Source organism: Durio zibethinus, chromosome 18 (genome assembly GCF_047325235.1).
Source record: "Durio zibethinus cultivar Kanyao isolate XHJ-2024 chromosome 18, ASM4732523v1, whole genome shotgun sequence".
Taxonomy (NCBI): Eukaryota; Viridiplantae; Streptophyta; class Magnoliopsida; order Malvales; family Malvaceae; genus Durio; species Durio zibethinus.
In genome coordinates, this window is record NC_143179.1 from 22,947,691 (window position 1) to 22,967,756 (window position 20,066).

The 20,066-nt window shown below is 36.0% G+C and overlaps 1 protein-coding gene across 4 annotated transcripts in view; it reads left to right on the forward strand.

Annotated features, from left to right (window-relative positions):
* Positions 1-220: 220 nt before the first annotated feature.
* Positions 221-20,066, forward strand: part of LOC111300098 (uncharacterized) — a 31,276-nt gene continuing 11,430 nt past the window's right edge. For 3 of the 4 annotated variants that reach the window (XM_089748014.1, XM_089748015.1, XM_022895724.2), the window contains exons 1-24: positions 252-631; positions 758-1,482; positions 2,074-2,199; positions 2,285-2,370; positions 3,408-3,516; positions 3,648-3,743; positions 3,856-3,918; positions 4,004-4,063; positions 4,939-5,007; positions 11,005-11,086; positions 11,305-11,357; positions 11,457-11,555; positions 11,631-12,863; positions 13,063-14,064; positions 14,133-14,468; positions 14,797-15,055; positions 15,150-15,372; positions 15,468-15,858; positions 16,542-16,691; positions 16,803-17,024; positions 17,149-17,370; positions 17,749-18,402; positions 19,063-19,323; positions 19,416-19,763. In XM_089748014.1, the coding sequence (XP_089604140.1) occupies positions 574-631; positions 758-1,482; positions 2,074-2,199; positions 2,285-2,370; positions 3,408-3,516; positions 3,648-3,743; positions 3,856-3,918; positions 4,004-4,063; positions 4,939-5,007; positions 11,005-11,086; positions 11,305-11,357; positions 11,457-11,555; positions 11,631-12,863; positions 13,063-14,064; positions 14,133-14,468; positions 14,797-15,055; positions 15,150-15,372; positions 15,468-15,858; positions 16,542-16,691; positions 16,803-17,024; positions 17,149-17,370; positions 17,749-18,402; positions 19,063-19,323; positions 19,416-19,763 (6,927 nt within the window). In that variant the 5' untranslated portion in view covers positions 252-573. Of the gene's footprint in view, positions 632-757; positions 1,483-2,073; positions 2,200-2,284; positions 2,371-3,407; positions 3,517-3,647; positions 3,744-3,855; positions 3,919-4,003; positions 4,064-4,938; positions 5,008-11,004; positions 11,087-11,304; positions 11,358-11,456; positions 11,556-11,630; positions 12,864-13,062; positions 14,065-14,132; positions 14,469-14,796; positions 15,056-15,149; positions 15,373-15,467; positions 15,859-16,541; positions 16,692-16,802; positions 17,025-17,148; positions 17,371-17,748; positions 18,403-19,062; positions 19,324-19,415; positions 19,764-20,066 lie in introns of all 4 variants that reach the window. The other variant, XM_022895722.2, reaches the window with a different exon arrangement.

Here is a 20,066-nt window from a genome sequence, read left to right on the forward strand (position 1 = left end):
AATTGGGTCAAAGGTAAGAAATCTGGTTAAATGTTTTTGGGACAAAAAGTGAAACTTTAAGAACCCTTTTGGTTTGGGACATGGGGTGAAAGGAAATTGGGGAAGGTCCAAATATTGAAGCCCAGCATGCTGTCCATTAGGTTGTGACCCAAGAAAATGGACCCGCGGCAAGGTCAAGAAAATTGGGTCTATAAATCCCCTAATTTACAATCCACCCACTACGTTTTATGCCGTGTCCTCGAGGGCCCTGAGGAAACGAAAAAGAAAAAAAGAAAAAAAGAGAAAAAGAAAAAACAAAGAAGAAAGAGAGGAAGCTTAACCGGTAATATTGCGAATCGGAACTGCGATCTTCTCTATTGGTGCTGAAATCATTTTCAATTCCAAAACCCTAATTTCGAATTTTATCCAAAAACCCCATAAATTGAAGATCGTGCCAAGATGCAATTCAGCCTCAACTGAGAGCTTTTCAATTTTCAATTGTGAAGAAAGAAGAAAGAAGGAAGAAGAGTGAAAGTTTTATGGAAAAACCCTAGAGAGCTAAAACTCGAAAAGGCTAGGGTTTTGCTTCCAACCATGAGTCCTATTCAGAATTTCGAGCAACACTCTCGCCATCTCGTTGAACCTGACCTCCGTACTCTCTCTCTCTCTCTCACTCTTTTCATTTTCCTGCTCTGTTTCTTTCCCGAGAAAATGAATGAAAACCTTGAGAACATAATTTATTTCCTGTAATTTTGTGTGTGTGTGTTTTTTTAAACAGCAATTCAGACAAGGTTGCAAATGGCAATGGAGGTTAGAGACAGTCTCGAGATAGCTCACACTGCTGAGTATTTAAATTTCCTCAAATGCTACTTCCGAGCCTTCTCGGTCGTCCTGTTACATATCACAAAGCCCCAGTTGGCTGACAATCCTGAGCACAAACTGAGGAACATTGTGGTGGAAATTCTCAATAGACTTCCTCATAGTGAAGTCCTTCGACCTTTTGTACAAGACCTGTTAAAAGTAGCTATGCAAGTGCTAACCACTGATAATGAAGAAAATGGCTTAATTTGTATTCGAATTATCTTCGATCTTCTTAGGAATTTTAGACCTACTTTAGAAAATGAGGTTCAACCGTTTTTAGATTTTGTTTGCAAGATTTACCAGAATTTTAGGTTGACAGTTAGCCATTTCTTTGATAATGCTGTGGTTGGAATGGAATTAGATGTGAAGCCTATGGATACTTCTTCAGTTTCAGATCAAGGGATTACTTCAAGTGGATATGTTGGGAACGGGCAGTTGAATCCAAGTACGCGGTCATTCAAGATAGTTACAGAGAGTCCACTTGTAGTTATGTTTCTGTTTCAATTGTATGGTCGTCTTGTACAAACTAATATTCCTCACTTGTTACCTTTGATGGTTGCTGCAATTTCTGTTCTGGGACCTGAGAGGGTTCCTCCCCATTTGAAGACTCAATTCATTGAGTTAAAAGGTGCACAGGTTAAGGTGTGTGATTCTTATTTCACGCTCTCTAGTCTTTCAATTGTTGTTTTGCTACTTAGTAAAATAATTTGTAGTATAAAACTAGTTCAAGGCAATGCTCTAGATATAGAAGAGTGTGATTGGGTTGTTTGAGACTTTTCATGTCAAAGATTGTATATGATCTGTTTTTGAAGTATTTGTGAAAATCTTATTTTCATTTTGCTGTTTAGAAAAGTGCACTTGTTTGAACTTTTCCTTGAATGAGATCAGTTTTTTGAAGATAATAAAATTGAAAACTGAAATTGTCATGGCCTCAATTTTGTTTTAGGATGTAAAAAGGCTGTAGCTTTCCAGTATTCTTTAAAGGACTGATCCTTGGAGCTCTCTGTGCTAAAGGCCAAGAAGTATTATTCATTTTATAAAAGAAATGAGGCCAGAAACATGTTTGAACACTTTTCTTGTGCACATCCTCCCAAATATATCATGTTTGTTTTTATATTCAAATCCTTTCATTTGAGATAAAAGTGAACCCTGCAATTTTAGTTATATTAATTCCTTTCTTTGTCTTTGAATGCACTCTATTTGTTTCCTGATTTTCTTTCACCTTTATTGCAGACAGTTTCCTTTTTAACTTACCTCTTGAAGAGCTTTGCTGATTGTATCAGGCCACATGAAGAAAGCATATGTAAAAGCATTGTGAATTTGCTTGTTACATGTTCTGACTCTGTATCCATTAGAAAGGCGAGTTGTGTCTGAGTTTCTTTTCTTCTTTTTGGGTTTGGTTCTTCTGGTTTTAAATTTTAATGCATGATTATGCTGGATGCAGGAGCTGTTGGTAGCCTTAAAACATGTTTTGGGCACAGATTTCAAGAGGGGTTTGTTTCCTTTGATTGACACGCTATTGGAAGAGAGGTAAAGGTTCTCTTTCCCCCTTTATCTATGTTGTTACATCAGGACAAATCATTAAACCATGATAAAGATCTTATATTGTCAAACTTTTTGTTGTTAAAGAGAGATCAGGTAAATAATAGTCCTGTTTCTCTATGTGTTCGGCATGATGCTGTAATGAGAAGCAATTAAATTTCCAAGAGTAAAAGAAAAAACTTAAGAAGATCAACCTCAATATCACTTTTGCTGTCATATTGGTGGAAGCTCAAGCATGTCTTAAGCAACACATGGTAAATCAGTGGCAAACAAAAGTGTTAATTTCAAAGAACTGCCCAGTTCTGATGTCAGTTCCTGAAACCCTTGGATGATTGGGCACGTTGTACTAACATGATACAATTTTTAGTAGCTGTCAACTATCATTTGCAGCAAAGCTTGAAGACTAAAAGAAGGATTTGTTTTTGTCAGAGCTCTAGTATACTTGAAGGATAAACTCATTGCAGTAACAAATTTAGTCTCTTAGTCCCAAAAATCTGAGAGGACTCTTTACATTATTCCCTTCAGTGTCATTATTTTGAACCCTATTGGACCATTTAATAACTTCCTTAAACCGTGAATTTTCTGTTTATGTTTTAGAACAATTTATGATACATTCTCTATGTAGGCATGATGGTGAACTTTCACCCCCTAGTATTTCCAAACTTTGACAGATAATTCTTCTGTCTGCTAGGATGCTTTGGCTAGAAATATCAGTTGCTAGAAGGTATCTTGTATTATTTAGTATTTCTTTTGTCTTTAAAAATGTATACTGGTCCAACTAGGCAGGTGGGTTTGGTTGTTCCACTGCATTAATTATCAATTTATAAATTTGCCTAGCTAAAAATTTTATATGCTTTGACCTATGTGTCTGCTTTCTTCCTATGAATCTGATTCAAATGTTGAAGAAACTCATTATTGATCTTTGTTTTTGATTTTGTCCATGAATCTGATATTCAAATGTAAAAGAGAAAATTATTGCTGATCCTTCCATTTGATTTCTTTCACTTCCTTCTGTTTTACTTCAGGGTTCTAGTTGGAACTGGGCGTGCATGCTTTGAGACTTTGAGGCCATTGGCATATAGTCTCCTCGCAGAGATAGTTCATCATGTCAGGGGCGACCTTTCCTTGTTGCAGGTGTTGTTCTCAGATCAGGGTTTTATCTGACTGCCTCTCTCTCCCATTGCTCTTGTTATAGGTTTAACGATTGTGCTGAGTCAAGTGGGCCTTTTGTTCTGATGCTGATAAACTTTATATTCTTGCTGCAGTTGTCACGGATTATTTACTTGTTCTCAAGTAATATGCATGATGCTTCATTGTCATTAGGCATTCATACGACTTGTGCTCGGCTGATGTTAAATCTGGTGCCTTTTCTATTACTTCTATGATATCTTTGCATCTTATATGTATAGTAATGGATTCATTTCATGTTTTGCTGTTGACTCTTATGTCATGAATTTCCATTTTGAAATTTAGGTGGAACCTATTTTTGAGAAAGCGGTCGACCAGTCATTAATGGATGAAGCACGGGTTTTATTGGTATGAGGTTTGCTGTAATTTCTGTTAGCTTAGCTTGAATTACTCATTTGATGAGATTTTCTCTTGCATCTTCACTTTTCTTCAGGGGCGTATTTTGGATGCTTTTGTTGGAAAATTTAGTACTTTCAAGCACACCATTCCCCAGGTAATTATGATTGCCAAATTTTAATATAGGACCTAGCTTTAATCTAGAAAATTGGTCTTCTGCAATTAACCACTTTTATTGGCTTTGCCATGACGTCCAAGAAATTAAATTTCTTATTTTTTGGTTGACTGGCCTGTATTAGCTGCCTGTAAAATGTTGCTTGCACATGTTTTTAATTGTGTAACATTTTCTCTTGGTTCTGATTTCTCATTGCGGTTTTACAAGTGTGGCATATTATGTGCTTATGCATAAGCTAGTGGTGGCCAGATCTTTTCTCCAAAGAGGAGGTTTGAAATTTGAATTTTCTATGCCGTAGACCATCCTAAAGGAATAGCGTGTTTGACTCAGCTGTAAAATGTGTCTTTTTTTTTTTTTTTTCTTTTCTTGTGCCCAGGAAGCTTTGGGAAGTTGGCAAAAGAACTCAGTTTTAGTTGATAGGCTATGACATTTTTGTGAGCTATTAACTTATATTTCTATATAGTTTTGGCCTTTACTTTCTGACTTTATTTGGTCAAATGAATTCTCTTTTTAATCCCTTTGTATAAGAATAGTTCACAAGGAAAGAGGATAATATTATAGTTTTCACATTTCATGAAAATAAGATCAATCACTATATGTTTGTTTATTCATTTGAATAATGGCCTCTATGTATCTATCTCTCATCTTATTATGGTAGATATTATTTCTTTGTTTGACTTGCATTTATGAATCCTGATTGATTGACCATTTGGCTTTTTCTAAATTTCCATTTTTTGGTTTCTTAGAGGACTGTTTCTGATTACTTCATGGGATGTACTTCTTTTTGGCTTTTCATCTGATCTTTTTTCCTCTCATGATTAATTGCGATATTAATGTACTTCATTATTTATTGATAGTTGATGGAGGAGGGTGAAGAGGGAAAAGATCGCCCTACGTTGAGGTCAAAGCTTGAGCTCCCTGTGCAGGTTTTTTCCCAATACTTCTAAATTCTTTTTAAGATTTTTATTTGCTATAGTCTATTATTCAAGTGCTGAGACTTTACTTGACCTCCCATGTATGCCTTGTTTTGTTGATAATCCAGTATATGTCTTGGTATGAATGTAGCGTTTGCTCTCATCCTTCATCTGATAAGAATGTTAGACTTCCTTTTATTATGAATTGATAAATTAATGGTTTGTATTGCAATTTGTTTATTTATTTCTCACTGTTAATTTTTTTTTTGGATGTTTGCCTCTGGACCAAGGTTGTTAATCTTGTTTCGATACCGACTGTATGGGCTGGTATGACTGGTACACTCTAGTTATACCAAAAAGTGTACACTTAAGGGTGGCTTTTTGTACCAGACTTGGTACCGTTGTTTTCGTTGGTTTTTGCTTGTTTCGGTGGATTAACCATTTTAGTCAGTATGTGGCTGTGAAATATGATTGGCTATTTTGTGATCTTTTTTTTTTTTAAACTATTTTTAACCTAATAAAAATTAAAGAGCAAGATAAAACCTTTAAAAGTTTAAACTTGAGCTGCATGTCTCTATTTTTTAGAGCAACTCTTTTTTATTTCAATCTCTTTAAAAAAAAGCAACTGTGGAAAAACTAAAAAATAAATCTGTGTGAAAAACTAAGAGAAAAACTGAATGTATGGAGAAAAATTGCTCATTAAAAATTATACAAGAACCTTAGGTTTATATGCAACTAATTAGGGATTAAACTAGGAAACTAAATCTTCCTAAAAATTGATCCTATAATTGAGCAATTGTCTATCCTAATTTTTTGTCCTTAATTCTAGGGATACAAATACTTAATTCTAGAGATATAAATATAAATATACAGATTACAAGATTATAACCAGCTATAAATAAGTGTTTTCCCACACTCCCCCTCAAGCTGGTGAATAGGTGTTTTCCATTCCCAGCTTGAAAATAATTTCTTGAAATGTTGCACTGTTGAGACCTTTAGTCAACACATTTGCAAGTTGACCCTTGGTTGATACATAAGATGTACAAATCAACCTACTGTCTAGTTTCTTCTTTATGAGATGCCGGTCTACTTCGATGTGTTTTGTTTTGTCATGTTGCACATGATTGTGTGCAATGCTTATTGCTGACTTGTTATCACAGTAGAGTCTCATTGGTCCATCCTACTTGATCTTCAAGTCTTCCAGGATAATTTTTAACCACAGTAGTTCACAAATTCCTTGAGCCATTGCTCTGAACTCTGCTTCAGCACTTGATCTTGCCACCACATTTTGTTTTTTACTCCTCCAAGTCACAAGATTGCCACCTAAGAAAGTGCAGTAGCCTGAGGTGGATCTTCTATCAGTTACTGAACCTGCATATTCAACATTTGCATATGCTTCCAGAACTAGCCTCGAATTTCTTTTAAATAAGATACCTCTTTCAGGATTGGCCTTCAAATAGTGCAATATACAGTAGACAGCATATAGGTGCACTTCTTTAGGACTGTGCATAAATTGACTTACCACACTCATAGCATATGTTATATCAAGTCTAGTATGTGAGAGATAAATGAGTCTTCCAACTAATTTTTGGTACATCTCTCTATCTACAGTAGCATCTTCATTAGCTTTTCCAATTTTATGATTAGGATGTATAGGGGTATTTGCAGGTTTACATGCGAGCTTCCCAGTTTCCTTCAGAAGATCCATCACATATTTCTGTTGTGAGATGAAAATACTATGCCGTGAGTGAGCTACTTCAATTCCTAGGAAGTACTTCAATCTCCCTAGCACTTTTGTCTCAAATTCTCTAGCCAAATATTGTTTTAGAGATTCTTTTTCTTTTCCATAATCTCCAGTTACAATTATATCATCAACATACACTAATAGAACTGTGACTCTCCCTGAATCAGAGTGCTAATAAACAATATGTGATCTCCTTGACTCTGTTTATATCCCATTGCCAACATCACTTTGGCAAATATCCCGAACCAAGCCATAGGAGATTGTTTAAGGCCATATAAAGCTTTTTTCAGCTTGCATACTTTGTTTGCTTCTAGATGACCTCCAAATCCCGGTGGAACCTTCATATATATTGCTTCTTCCAAATCACCATGTAGAAAAGCATTCTTTACATCAAATTGTTGAATTTGCCAATTGTAATTTGCAGCCAATGATAACAAAATCCTAATTGTATTCATCTTGGCAACTGGAGCAAAGGTTTTTTGATAATCCACTCCATAGGTTTGAGTGTAGCCCTTAGCCGCTAACCTAGCTTTATACCTTTCAATAGTACCATCCGCCTTGTATTTTATAGTGAAAATCCATTTACACCCCACTGGATTTTTTCCTTTAGGCAACTCTACCAATTCCCATGTTTTATTTTTCTCTAAGGCCTCCATTTCTATTTTCATGGCTTGCCTCCATTTCTCACTGGGTAATGCCTCGAATAATGTAGTTTGAACAGAAATAGTGTTTAGGCTCACAAGAAAATTTTTGTGGGATGGTGAGAATTTTTCAAATGACACAAAATTAGAGATTGGGTATAGTGGATGCTTGGTACATTATCTAGTTCCTTTCCTAATGGCAATAGGCAGATCATAATCACTAGTTATTGTTTTAGGAGATTCATGCTCATTTTGAGAAACAGAGTAAAAAATTGTAGTTACCTCATTTCCAGAGTTAGGATCAGGTTCTTGGATTGGCACTAGTTCAGGATCTGGAACTTTCCTTCTTGAGTACACCTGTAATTCCTTTATAGAATCAAGAACAATATTATCCTTTGTCACATCTTTTGTGTTTGGAATAGGTTCAGACTCAAATTCAGTATTTGACTTGGGCTCAGCAGAAACAGGTTTCGACTCAAAAGAATCAATGGGTGAAAATTCAATGTTTGACTTAGGTTGGACTTAGAAGAATTAATGGGTGAAAATGTTGAATAAGAGGACAAATCAAGCAAAAATAAGTCTTTATCCTTATTTTCCATGAATAAAGTCTCCCCCTGAAGATAAGGTTGAGTAAAAAATGGTTTACTTTCTTTAAAAGTGACATTTGTAGACACAAAATTTTTTGGTAGGAGAATGATAGCACTTATATACCCTTTCTAAGTTGATGAATACCCCACAAAGATACACTTAATTGCTCTTGGATCCAACTTTCCCCAATTATGACTGTGAACATGAACAAATGATGTACAACCAAATATCCTAGGTGTGAGGTTGTTTATGGTGTTAAGGTTGAGATAGAATTGTGAGAGTAGTTCCATAGGAGTTTTAAATCCCAAAACCCTTGAAGGTAACCTATTTATAATGTATGTGGCAGTGGGAATAACTTCCCCCCAGTAAGATTTAGGTACATTTGCTTGAAAAAGGAGGGCTCGGGTTGTAGCTAGTAAGTGGCTGTTTTTGCTCTCTGCCACTCCATTTTGCTATGGAGTATTAACACAAGATGACTCAAGGATAACCCTTTCTTTTTGGCAATAGGTGGATAGACTCTGGTTGAAATAGTTGCTTGCATTATCAGACTTAAATCTCTTGATTCTCACTCCAAATTGATTTTGAATCATGTTTTAGAAGCTTAAAAACACACTATTCACATTTGATTTGGATTTAAGTAAAAAAACCCAAGAGACCCTGGGGCAATCACTTATGAATGAAACAAACCATCTTGCATAAAAAATATTAGGAATTGTAGAGGGACCCCAAATGTCACTATGAATCAAGTAAAAGGGAGTAGAACTTCTTTTGTTACTAATTGGAAAAGACACACGTCTGTGCTTTGCAAGTTCACAAACATCACAATGAAAATCTTCGACGTTTAATTCTTTGAACAAAGGAGGAAACATGTTTCTCAAAGTTCGAAAAGAAGGATGTCTAAGACGAAAATGATAAAGCCAGATTTTGTCTTTATTGAAAGATTTTTCAGAAAGAAATGACAAAGGTAAACTATTCTTTATATTACTTGTGTTGTTTGATGTCTCAAGATAGTATAGTTCGTCATTCTCCTTAGCAAGTTCATTCCTCTTCCCCAAACTTTGGTCCTGAAATTCATAATAAGAGGGATAAAAAGTCATTTTGCAGTTCATATCTTTGGTAAGCTTTTTTATAGATATAAGATTAGTAGACAATCCATGAATATGAAGAACATTTTTAAGAACAAACGATGGATTAATTTGAACATCTCCTAATCCTGCCACTGTAGTAAGTAAACCATTTGCAACAACAATTTTCTTATTACTAGGACACAGGATATATGTACTAAACTTCTGTGAGGAATGTGTCATATAGTCTGTGGCTTCTGAGTCAATAACCCAAGAACTCGTAATAGGCTTAACCGAGATATTTAATCCATGAGAACTAGAAGTTTTACTTGAATTAGAGACCTTACACAAGGAACATACCCCAATAGGCTTTTCAAGGGTTTGCAATAGGTTCTCAGCTTCTCAATCTCCTCTGTCCAACTCTCCTTGTTTTCGAGACATCTGTAGTACTCTAGTGATTATTCTAGTTGGCACTTCCTCAAATTGAATGTTAGTGATATCTTTCTTTAAACTGAAACAAGTCTTAACATATAACTAGAAATAACTCTTAGCAATGAAGGCTAAAAAATGGAAAATGGCTATAAAGGTCTTAACATGGTTCAACAATGAAGGCCTAAACAAGGTTCGGCAATGAAAGCCTAAAATAGAAGTTGGTAATGAAGGCCTAAAATAGAAGTCAGCAATGAAAGCTGAAAATTTTACTTCCCAAAAAGAGCCTACAGCTCTGATACCGTGTGGAAGAACTAAAAGATAAATTTGTGTGAAAAGCTAAGAGAAAAACTGAATGTATGGAGAAAAATTGCTCATTAAGAATTATGTAAGAACCTTAGGTTTATATACAACTAACTAGGGATTAAACTAGGAAACTAAATCTTCCTAAAAACTAATCTTTTAATTGAGCGATTGTCTATCCTAATTTTTTGTCCTTAATTCTAGGGATACAAATACTTAATTCTAGAGCTGCAAATATAAATATACAAATTATAAGATTACAACCAACTGTAAATAAGTGTTTTCCTACAACAATTGTGGTCTTTCTCTAAGATTTAAGGCTTCTAAAGCCAAGTTTATTTTCTTTTTCATCTCTTTGTTTTAATCTTAATATATTCATAAAAAATATCCATTTAAATATTATGTGATCAGATTAAGTATTTAAAAATATCATGATAAATTGATGATATTACTTCTTATATTTTTAAACTTATTTATTTGATATTTGAAGATATTGCATATTTATTTTGCATATTGTTAGTAGTATTAATATGTAGAAGTTCAAGTATATTTATAAATATATCTGTACTAAATAAAAAAATCCGAAATAATATGTTGAAACAACTGGTACCGGCATATATCAATTTTTTGCGAAAAACCAAAACATTGTCCAATATGATATTAACAACCTTGCTTTGGACTGCTGTTTGATTTGAAATGGTATGCTTTAGTTAAGGAATTCAGGCAAGAAAATTCTGTCATTTTTCATTAATCAACCATGGAACTCATGAGTTGAAGGTTAGGCCCAATACATCAGAAAGAGTTGTTATTTTTCATTTAAATAATGTTGTCAAATTTTAAGTGACAAAAATGCATGAGAATGGGAAACTAGATTCATGTACCACACAGGTATTTGGCCAATAAATGATTTTCTTAAATTAAAACTGGTTCAATGTTAAAAGAATGGCTTTGGTCAAGGATCTAGCTTTGAAGTTCTACTTTGTGAGAATTTCTCCAATTTTCCCCTGATTTCTTGGGTCAGAAACGTTTTTTTTTTAAATTATTTAGAAATTGAAATCTTATTGCACCTTTTAGTGCCAATGCTGACAAGCTATCATTAAGCAGAAAGAATGAAAACTTTTTGAATGTTCCAGTTAAAGCTTTTGGATCTTTTGATCCATGATCTTTTAGTCTTTACTATACTATGCTCCTTGTCAGTTTTCTTTGATTCTTTTGATTGTGATGTGTTTGGTGCTTGCAGGCAGTTCTGAATTTGCAGGTACCTGTGGAGCATTCTAAGGAAGTCAGTGACTGTAAGAATCTAATTAGGACCTTGGTTGTGGGTAGGTTATCTCCTTTATTTTTCATGCAGTGTTAGATTGTTATTTTGCTAAAGATTCTAGTGGTTTTGATGCTACTCGACTAGTATATATTTTCTCTCAAGTTTGTTGTTAATAATGCCCTCTCCCCTAAACCCCTCCCCCCCCCCCCCCCAAAAAAAAAAAAAAGAAAAGATGAAGAAGAAAAAAATCCTCTAATTCTCAGCTGGATTCATTCACAGGAATGAAGACAATCATATGGAGTATAACTCATGCTCATTTGCCTCGTTCACAGGTTTTTTTTTTTTTCTTTTCTATTTCTCATTTTCCTAAAATTTTTATTTCATAAAAAGTTTAATTCTATTATCTCATGTCAGTCTGTTCAACTATTTAGGTTTCATCTTCTAGTCATGGAACACACCCACAAGTTCTTGTCTCACCAACTTCTAACTTGCCAGCTTCTCAAGCATTCAAAGGACTAAGAGAAGATGAGGTATTATACTAAGATAATTAAATCTAATGTGGGCTTCTTGGCATGATTAATATCTTTTGACTCTGATTTTGGCAGGTGTGGAAAGCTTCTGGTGTTTTAAAAAGTGGTGTACATTGCTTAGCCCTCTTCAAGGAGAAAGATGAGGAGAGAGAAATGCTTCAGCTATTTTCTCAGATTTTGGCCATTATGGAACCTCGAGATCTCATGGACATGTTCTCATTGTGCATGCCAGAGCTTTTTGAATGCATGATTTCCAACAATCAACTGGTTCATATATTTTCTACTCTTTTGCAAACTCCCAAGGTTTACAAGCCATTTGCAGATGTTTTGGTTAATTTTCTTGTGGGCAGCAAACTTGATGCTTTGAAGCATCCAGATACACCTGGAGCCAAACTGGTTTTGCATCTCTCTAGGTTTATATTTGGTGCTGTTGCAAAAGCACCTACAGATTTTGAACGTATTTTGCAGCCTCATGTGCCTGTAATCATGGAAGTTTGCATGAAAAATGCTACTGAAGTTGAGAAGCCTCTTGGCTATCTGCAACTTCTTCGTACAATGTTCAGAGCGCTTGCAGGATGCAAATTTGAGCTCTTATTGCGAGACTTAATTCCTATGCTGCAACCTTGCCTAAATATGCTATTGACAATGCTTGAAGGTCCAACAGCTGAAGAAATGAGGGACCTTTTGTTGGATCTTTGCTTAACGTTGCCTGCACGCTTAAGCTCCTTGTTACCTTACCTTCCCCGGCTAATGAAGCCTCTTGTATTGTGTCTCAAAGGAAGTGATGACCTTGTAAGCTTAGGTTTAAGAACACTTGAGTTTTGGGTAGATAGTTTAAATCCTGATTTCCTGGAACCTAGTATGGCTAATGTGATGTCCGAGGTGATTTTAGCTTTATGGTCTCATTTGAGGCCTGCACCCTATCCTTGGGGTGGGAAAGCATTGCAACTCCTAGGCAAATTAGGTGGTCGTAATAGACGTTTTCTCAAAGAGCCTCTATCACTCGAGTGCAAGGAGAACCCAGAGCATGGGCTTCGTGTGATTCTTACATTTGAGCCCTCAACCCCATTTTTAGTTCCATTAGACCGATGCATAAATCTTGCTGTAACAGCTGTTATGCACAAAGATGCAAGCATGGATTCTTTTTACAGAAAGCAGGCTTTGAAATTCCTTTGTGTTTGCTTATCTTCTCAGCTTAATCTGCCAGGCAATGTTTCAGATGAAGGGTATACACCAAAGCACTTATTAACTTCTTTAGCTTCTAGTGCTGATTTGTCTTGGCGCAGGTCTGAGACGACAGATGCAAAGGTTAGATTCAAAACATTATGCCATTCTATTCTATATTAATGAAAGCTTTATATGGCCACGACTACTAGTTGTATCTCAATCATTCTTGCGTTTATCCTCTTTTTCTAATAATTTCTTGAGAGTTATGAGGAAATCCCATCATTATGTTATTGATTAAATTCTTATCCTACTTGAAATGACAATTGCTATCATCTTGCAGAGTGACTTGGGTGTAAAAACGAAGACCCAACTTTTGGCTGAGAAGTCAGTTTTCAAGATTCTGTTAATGACCATTATTGCTGCTAGTGCAGAAGCAGATTTGTGTGACCCCAAGGATGATTTTGTTGTCAACGTTTGCCGTCATTTTGCAATGACATTTCATATTGATCAGTCATCGACAAATGCTTCAACTGCGTCTTCTTCTCTAGGTGGTCCAATGCTTTCATCAAATGTAAATAGTAGTTCCAGGTCAAAAAGTAGCAGTTCTTCTAACCTGAAAGAGCTGGATCCCTTAATCTTTTTGGATGCTTTAGTTGATGTGCTAGCTGATGAAAACAGGCTCCATTCAAAAGCTGCTTTTAGTGCTTTAAATGTGTTTGCTGAAACACTCCTTTTCCTTGCTTGTTCGAAACATGCTGACATGCTGATGTCAAGAGGAGGCCCAGGTACTCCTATGATTGTTTCTAGTCCATCGATGAATCCTGTATACTCTCCACCTCCAAGTGTTCGCATCCCAGTTTTTGAGCAACTTTTGCCTCGGCTTCTACATTGTTGCTATGGAAGTACATGGCAAACACAAATGGGAGGTGTTATGGGTCTTGGTGCTTTAGTTGGAAAGGTCACTGTTGAGACTCTGTGCCTTTTCCAAGTTGGAATTGTTCGAGGTCTGGTATATGTTCTCAAAAGGTTGCCAATTTATGCTAACAAAGAGCAGGAAGAGACAAGTCAGGTTCTTACACAGGTTCTTCGGGTGGTCAATAATGTTGATGATGCAAACAATGAACCACGGAGAAAAAGTTTTCAAGATGTGGTTGAGTTTCTTGCTTCAGAATTGTTCAATCCAAATGCATCTGTTATCGTTAGAAAGAATGTGCAGTCTTGTTTGGCACTTTTAGCTACTCGGACTGGCAGTGAGATTTCTGAGCTTCTTGAGCCTTTGCATCAACTCTTGCTTCAGCATCTTATGATGCGGCCACTTCGAGCTAAGACTGTTGATCAGCAGGTAATCATGGTGTATTATCGTATGTTTCAATTTCCCCGTACTTTCTAACTTTTATAAATGGCTTATAGGTTGGAACAGTTACAGCTTTGAATTTCTGCTTGGCCTTAAGGCCCCCTCTTCTCAAGTTGACACCAGAGTTGGTTAATTTTCTTCAAGAGGCACTGCAAATTGCCGAGGCTGATGAAACTCTCTCGGTGGTGAAGTTCATGAACCCGAAAGTGGCCACATCACTAAATAAGCTTCGAACAGCTTGCATTGAACTACTCTGCACTACAATGGCATGGGCAGATTTCAAAACTCCAAGTCATTCAGAATTACGTGCTAAGATCATTGCCATGTTTTTCAAGTCCTTGACCTGTAGAACACCGGAAATTGTTGCTGTTGCTAAGGAGGGTTTGCGACAGGTATTTTGAACTTCTATATACAGGTGTTAATTTTGATGCTTGACTGGACTTATAAGGTTTAAGTTACTCCTAACCTGATGCATTAACAATCTGATCAAGTTACACTGGCTGTTTAAGAAGTGTAGTGGATGGTTGAAGACAATTTTCTTTTCTTATTTTGGGTTGCTATTTATTTATTTTTTTTCAATTTTTGGTTTGCTGAAGTGAAACTGAATCTGGCTTTTTGAGCAGGTATACATGCCTTTACGATTTAGCCAATTGCTCAAGTAGTGGTTTACTACTTTAATTAGAAACTAATTAACTATTTCTACACTTCATCTTTTTTCAGGTTATTAATCAACAGAGGATGCCCAAAGAGCTTCTACAGAGCAGCCTCAGGCCTATCCTTGTTAATTTGGCACACACCAAGAATCTCAGCATGCCTCTTCTGCAAGGTCTGGCACGGCTGCTTGAACTTTTATCAAATTGGTTTAATGTCACTTTAGGTGGCAAGTTGTTGGAGCACCTTAAGAAATGGTTGGAACCTGAGAAACTTGCTCAGAGTCAGAAGTCATGGAAGACTGGTGAAGAGCCAAAAATTGCTGCAGGTAAATCATTTTAAAATTTCTCTACTTGGATGCTAAACTTGTATTTGTATATATTCTTATGTATGTATTGAAAATAATTTTCCTTGTTTTTCAGCTATCATTGAGCTTTTTCATTTGCTTCCTCAAGCTGCATCAAAATTTCTTGATGAACTTGTGACGTTGACTATTGATTTGGAGGGGGCTCTTTCCCCTGGCCAAGTATATAGTGAGATTAACAGTCCATACCGTCCTCCACTTACCAAATTCTTAAATAGATATGCAACACTTGCTGTCGATTACTTCCTTGCTCGATTAAGTGAGCCAAAATACTTCAGACGGTGAGGTTATAATTCTGGGTTACGCTATTAATTGCTATCCAATCATAAATCAGTTCAGTAATTTTTTCTTCCTCCACTTTGTGTTGTAATTCCAGGTTTATGTACATAATACGATCAGATGCTGGTCAACCTTTGAGGGATGAACTTGCAAAGTCACCACAGAAGATACTTGCTAATGCATTTCCTGAATTTGTTCCCAAATTTGAAGCAGCAATGACTCCTGGATCTTCAACTCCAGCTACTGCTTTAATGGGCGATGAAGGGCTTGTTACTTCTCAGGCTGATATTTCTAATTTACCTCCTGTAACCTCTGGTGCAACTTCAGATGCGTATTTTCAGGGTCTTGCACTTATTAAAACATTGGTAAAGTTGATACCTGGCTGGCTACAAAGTAATTGCCTTGTTTTTAATACATTGGTACTTGTTTGGAAGTCGCCTGCAAGAATATCTCGTCTACAGAATGAACAGGAGCTGAACCTTGTGCAAGTAAGTTCAATTTCACTTTTGGCACAAGTTTACGACTCTTCATGTCACTTGGAAATGTTAACCAAATAAGTTGAGGTCCTGTTCATTCACCTTATTCTATGCGTAAATCAGTTTTTTTATTATTTTCTAATCTTTTTAAGGACAACAGATATTTTGATTACATTTCTCTGTTCATCTGTCCTTATCTGGCTGTCTATGTCTGTGTAATACCATTTTGCAAGCTTAAGGATTAGATGCTTGCTTCTATTTGTGCTTTATGTATTTTAAGTTGCAAGTGCTATGTAGCTCATTTTAACCCCTAAATTATTCCAGAAAACATTCTTTTTCACTTATTTTACTGAAGAAATTGGTTGCATATTTATACCATGCTGTTGCCTTCAGTTTGTTGGCACTTCCATTTTATATTTGCTGTTACATCTTACATCCATTGGTATTCACTATCTTTGTCTATCCCTTCTTTTCAACCCCTGAAGAAGGAAACTGCCAGCAGGTATTTGCATGGATTATGGTACTTTTTTTTTGTTGAAAGTTGTTACTGTGCAAGGTGCTTTACATTATGACTTGCTCTAATTTTTTTTTTTTGTTTCTCTTGGAAAGATCTCTGCATTTGTTGTGGGTGTCAAACTGTCAATTCCTGTATGGCCCTCAATCTATATTTGATAATTATTATTTCTTAAATGCAGGTGAAAGAAAGCAAATGGCTAGTCAAGTGCTTCTTAAATTATTTACGACATGACAAAAATGAAGTAAATGTTCTCTTTGATATCCTTTCAATCTTCTTGTTTCATAGTCGGATTGACTATACTTTCTTGAAGGAGTTCTATATTATCGAGGTACCTAATTATTTTTATTAATATTCTTTTATTGTTGAGCAGCATCTTGCTGTTTTTAGTTTTACTGTTTATGTGATTGATGGTGTAATAAGTAACTGTCCTCAATTTCAGGTTGCTGAAGGTTACCCACCCAACATGAAGAGAGCTCTTCTGTTGCACTTTTTAAACCTTTTCCAATCAAAACAACTTGGTCATGATCATTTGGTTGTTGTGATGCAAATGCTCATTCTTCCAATGCTTGCTCATGCCTTCCAGAATGGCCAAAGCTGGGATGTTGTTGATCCTGGTATTATTAAAACAATTGTTGACAAGCTTCTGGACCCTCCAGAAGAGGTGATCTTCCAAATCTATGTTCTTAATTTGATTACTAGCACCTTCTTAGCACTTTCTTTTTTTCATAATAAATATGGTTATTTCATTCGTACTTTAATTTTAACACATTCTACTTCTATTCTAGGTTTCTGCTGAATATGATGAGCCTTTGAGGATAGAACTTCTGCAGCTTGCCACTTTGCTTCTTAAATATCTCCAGAATGATCTTGTTCATCATAGAAAGGAACTAATAAAATTTGGCTGGAATCATCTCAAACGTGAAGATAGTGCCAGTAAGCAATGGGCATTTGTGAATGTCTGCCACTTCTTGGAGGCCTATCAGGCCCCAGAAAAAATTATTCTTCAGGTACCTGCAAGATTAATGATGCAAAAGAGAAGCATAACTGGATACTTGTTTTTTCTTGGTGTGAGTTTTTGATCTCATGGTGGACCAATTAGATGATAGATCTTATGGATAATTATTCATATTTGAATTGGCTGTTGATTCTGTTTATAATGCATTGTAATGTGTCAGAATATGAATTACTAAGCTTACTACTTTTGGTGCCCAAGTCCTACATCTTAGTTTTACATCCTAAGCCAACTGACAATGCTGTCAAATAAATTGTAAAATGCAGTTATTTTACCTACGTCCACTTAACACTTGCTAATGTTTGTTCTGGATTTTTTTATCTTCAGTAAATTATTAGTTATGGAAATATTCTAATATGGACTTAAAATGTAGGTTTTTGTTGCACTCCTTAGAACTTGCCAGCCGGAGAATAAAATGTTGGTCAAGCAGGCCCTTGATATTCTAATGCCAGCTCTACCAAGAAGGTTGCCTCTTGGGGATTCTCGCATGCCGATCTGGATAAGATACACCAAGAAGATCTTGGTTGAGGAAGGTCATTCAATCCCTAATTTGATTCACATTTTCCAGCTCATTGTCCGTCATTCAGATCTATTCTATGGTTGCAGAGCACAATTTGTGCCTCAGATGGTGAATTCTCTTAGTCGACTTGGGTTGCCATATAACACTACAGCCGAAAACAGGCGTCTCGCTATTGAACTTGCTGGATTGGTGGTTGGTTGGGAAAGACAGCGGCAAAATGAAATGAAAGTTGTGAGTGAAGGCAATGTCCCCATTCAGATTGGTGATGGGTTTAACTCTGCTTCTGCTGGCACTGATCCTAAGCGTCCAGTTGACAGTTCTGCATTCCTTGAAGATCCAAATAAGAGGATTAAAGTTGAACCTGGTCTTCAATCCCTCTGTGTCATGTCACCTGGTGCTGCTTCGTCAATTCCCAACATAGAAACCCCAGGATCTGCTGGCCAACCAGATGAAGAATTTAAGCCAAATGCTGCCATGGAAGAGATGATTATTAATTTTCTTATACGAGTGAGGCATTCTTTTGACTTGTGCTTTTATGCTTAGTTTATTCTCTCTATAAATCTTTCTCTGCAGTTGGAATTTCTAAGATTCATGAAAGGCCCCTAAAATTCTTGTAGCTGTCAACCTGATGAGGTTCTGCTTTCTGCTTCTTGAAAATATAAATATCAATGATAATTCATCAACCTGTTTGACCCAATAATTACTGTTCATTGATATCATTCATTTGGGGATTGTCAGTATCACCATACATGCAATTCTAACCAGATTACATTAACTTTCGTTAACTGTTGAGGTTTGAATCCATCTCTTTCTAATTGCAAATTAGTTCACAAATGTTCTTCAAGAATATCTATTCAATGACTAAATCTGCCAATGTGGAAAGAATAATTCCACATTTATAAACACTTGGTGATTTATAACAATTTGCTTGGCATGAGTGCCAACATGATGCTTGTCCAAGATGAGTTTAATAAAATAAATGCAAATTTTGCTTGGCATCATTTTGGTTTTGTTTCCAAGACTATCAATCATCTTGGCCTTCTGTTTGCTTAATATTGTTTTGCAACATATCATGTATCCATCCAAAAATTATGATTTTTTTGTTCATTTGACGTGATTTCACTTAACATTATCTCTAATAAGCTTCTAAATCTGCTCTGGAAATAGGTTGCTCTAGTAATTGAGCCCAAGGATAAGGAAGCAAGTACTATGTATAAACAAGCTTTGGAGTTACTTTCACAAGCTTTGGAGGTGTGGCCAACTGCCAATGTCAAGTTCAATTATTTAGAAAAGCTACTGAGCAGTGTTCAGCCATCTCAGTCAAAGGACCCTTCCACAGCTCTTGCACAAGGCTTGGATGTCATGAACAAAGTTTTAGAGAAACAGCCACATTTGTTCATTAGAAATAACATCAATCAGATTTCCCAGGTATATTCCTTCTCAATATGCTTATTCCTTTACAATTCAGGCCTTTACTGACCTTTACTTTGTGATTATCATCGTTGCTACAACTTCGTCAGATTCTTGAACCTTGTTTCAAGTATAAAATGCTAGATGCTGGAAAGTCATTGTGCTCCTTGTTGAAAATGGTCTTCGTTGCTTTTCCTCTGGATGTGGGTACGCCACCACCAGATGTAAAGCTTCTGTATCAGAAGGTGGATGAGCTGATTCAGAAGCACATCACTACTGTTACAGCTCCTGTGACATCTGGTGAAGATAACTCTGCTAATTCAATTAGCTTTGTGCTCCTTGTCATTAAGACATTGACAGAGGTGCAAAAGAGCTTCATTGATCCATTCATCTTAGTCCGCATCCTTCAACGCCTTGCACGTGATATGGGATCATCAGCTGGCTCTCACACGAGACAAGTATGCCATTGCCTGGTTTCTTTTAAGTGTTGTCTATTTACATATTGACACATACATGCATAGGTCTACAAATACACAATGTGTGCACGTGTCTGTAGTTTTACAGTTTTATTTCCTTTGGTTTCAAATTTCTTGGTGTTATGTGCAGTTTCTTTCATGTTCTGCTGTTAATAATTGATAAACTTTTGATGAAACTTTATACTTGGACATGAATGATGTTTATGATATTGAAGGAAATGACTAGTGCTTGGTGATATCCTTGAATATTTGTATAATGTATGCTTTTCTTCAATAGATTCTATT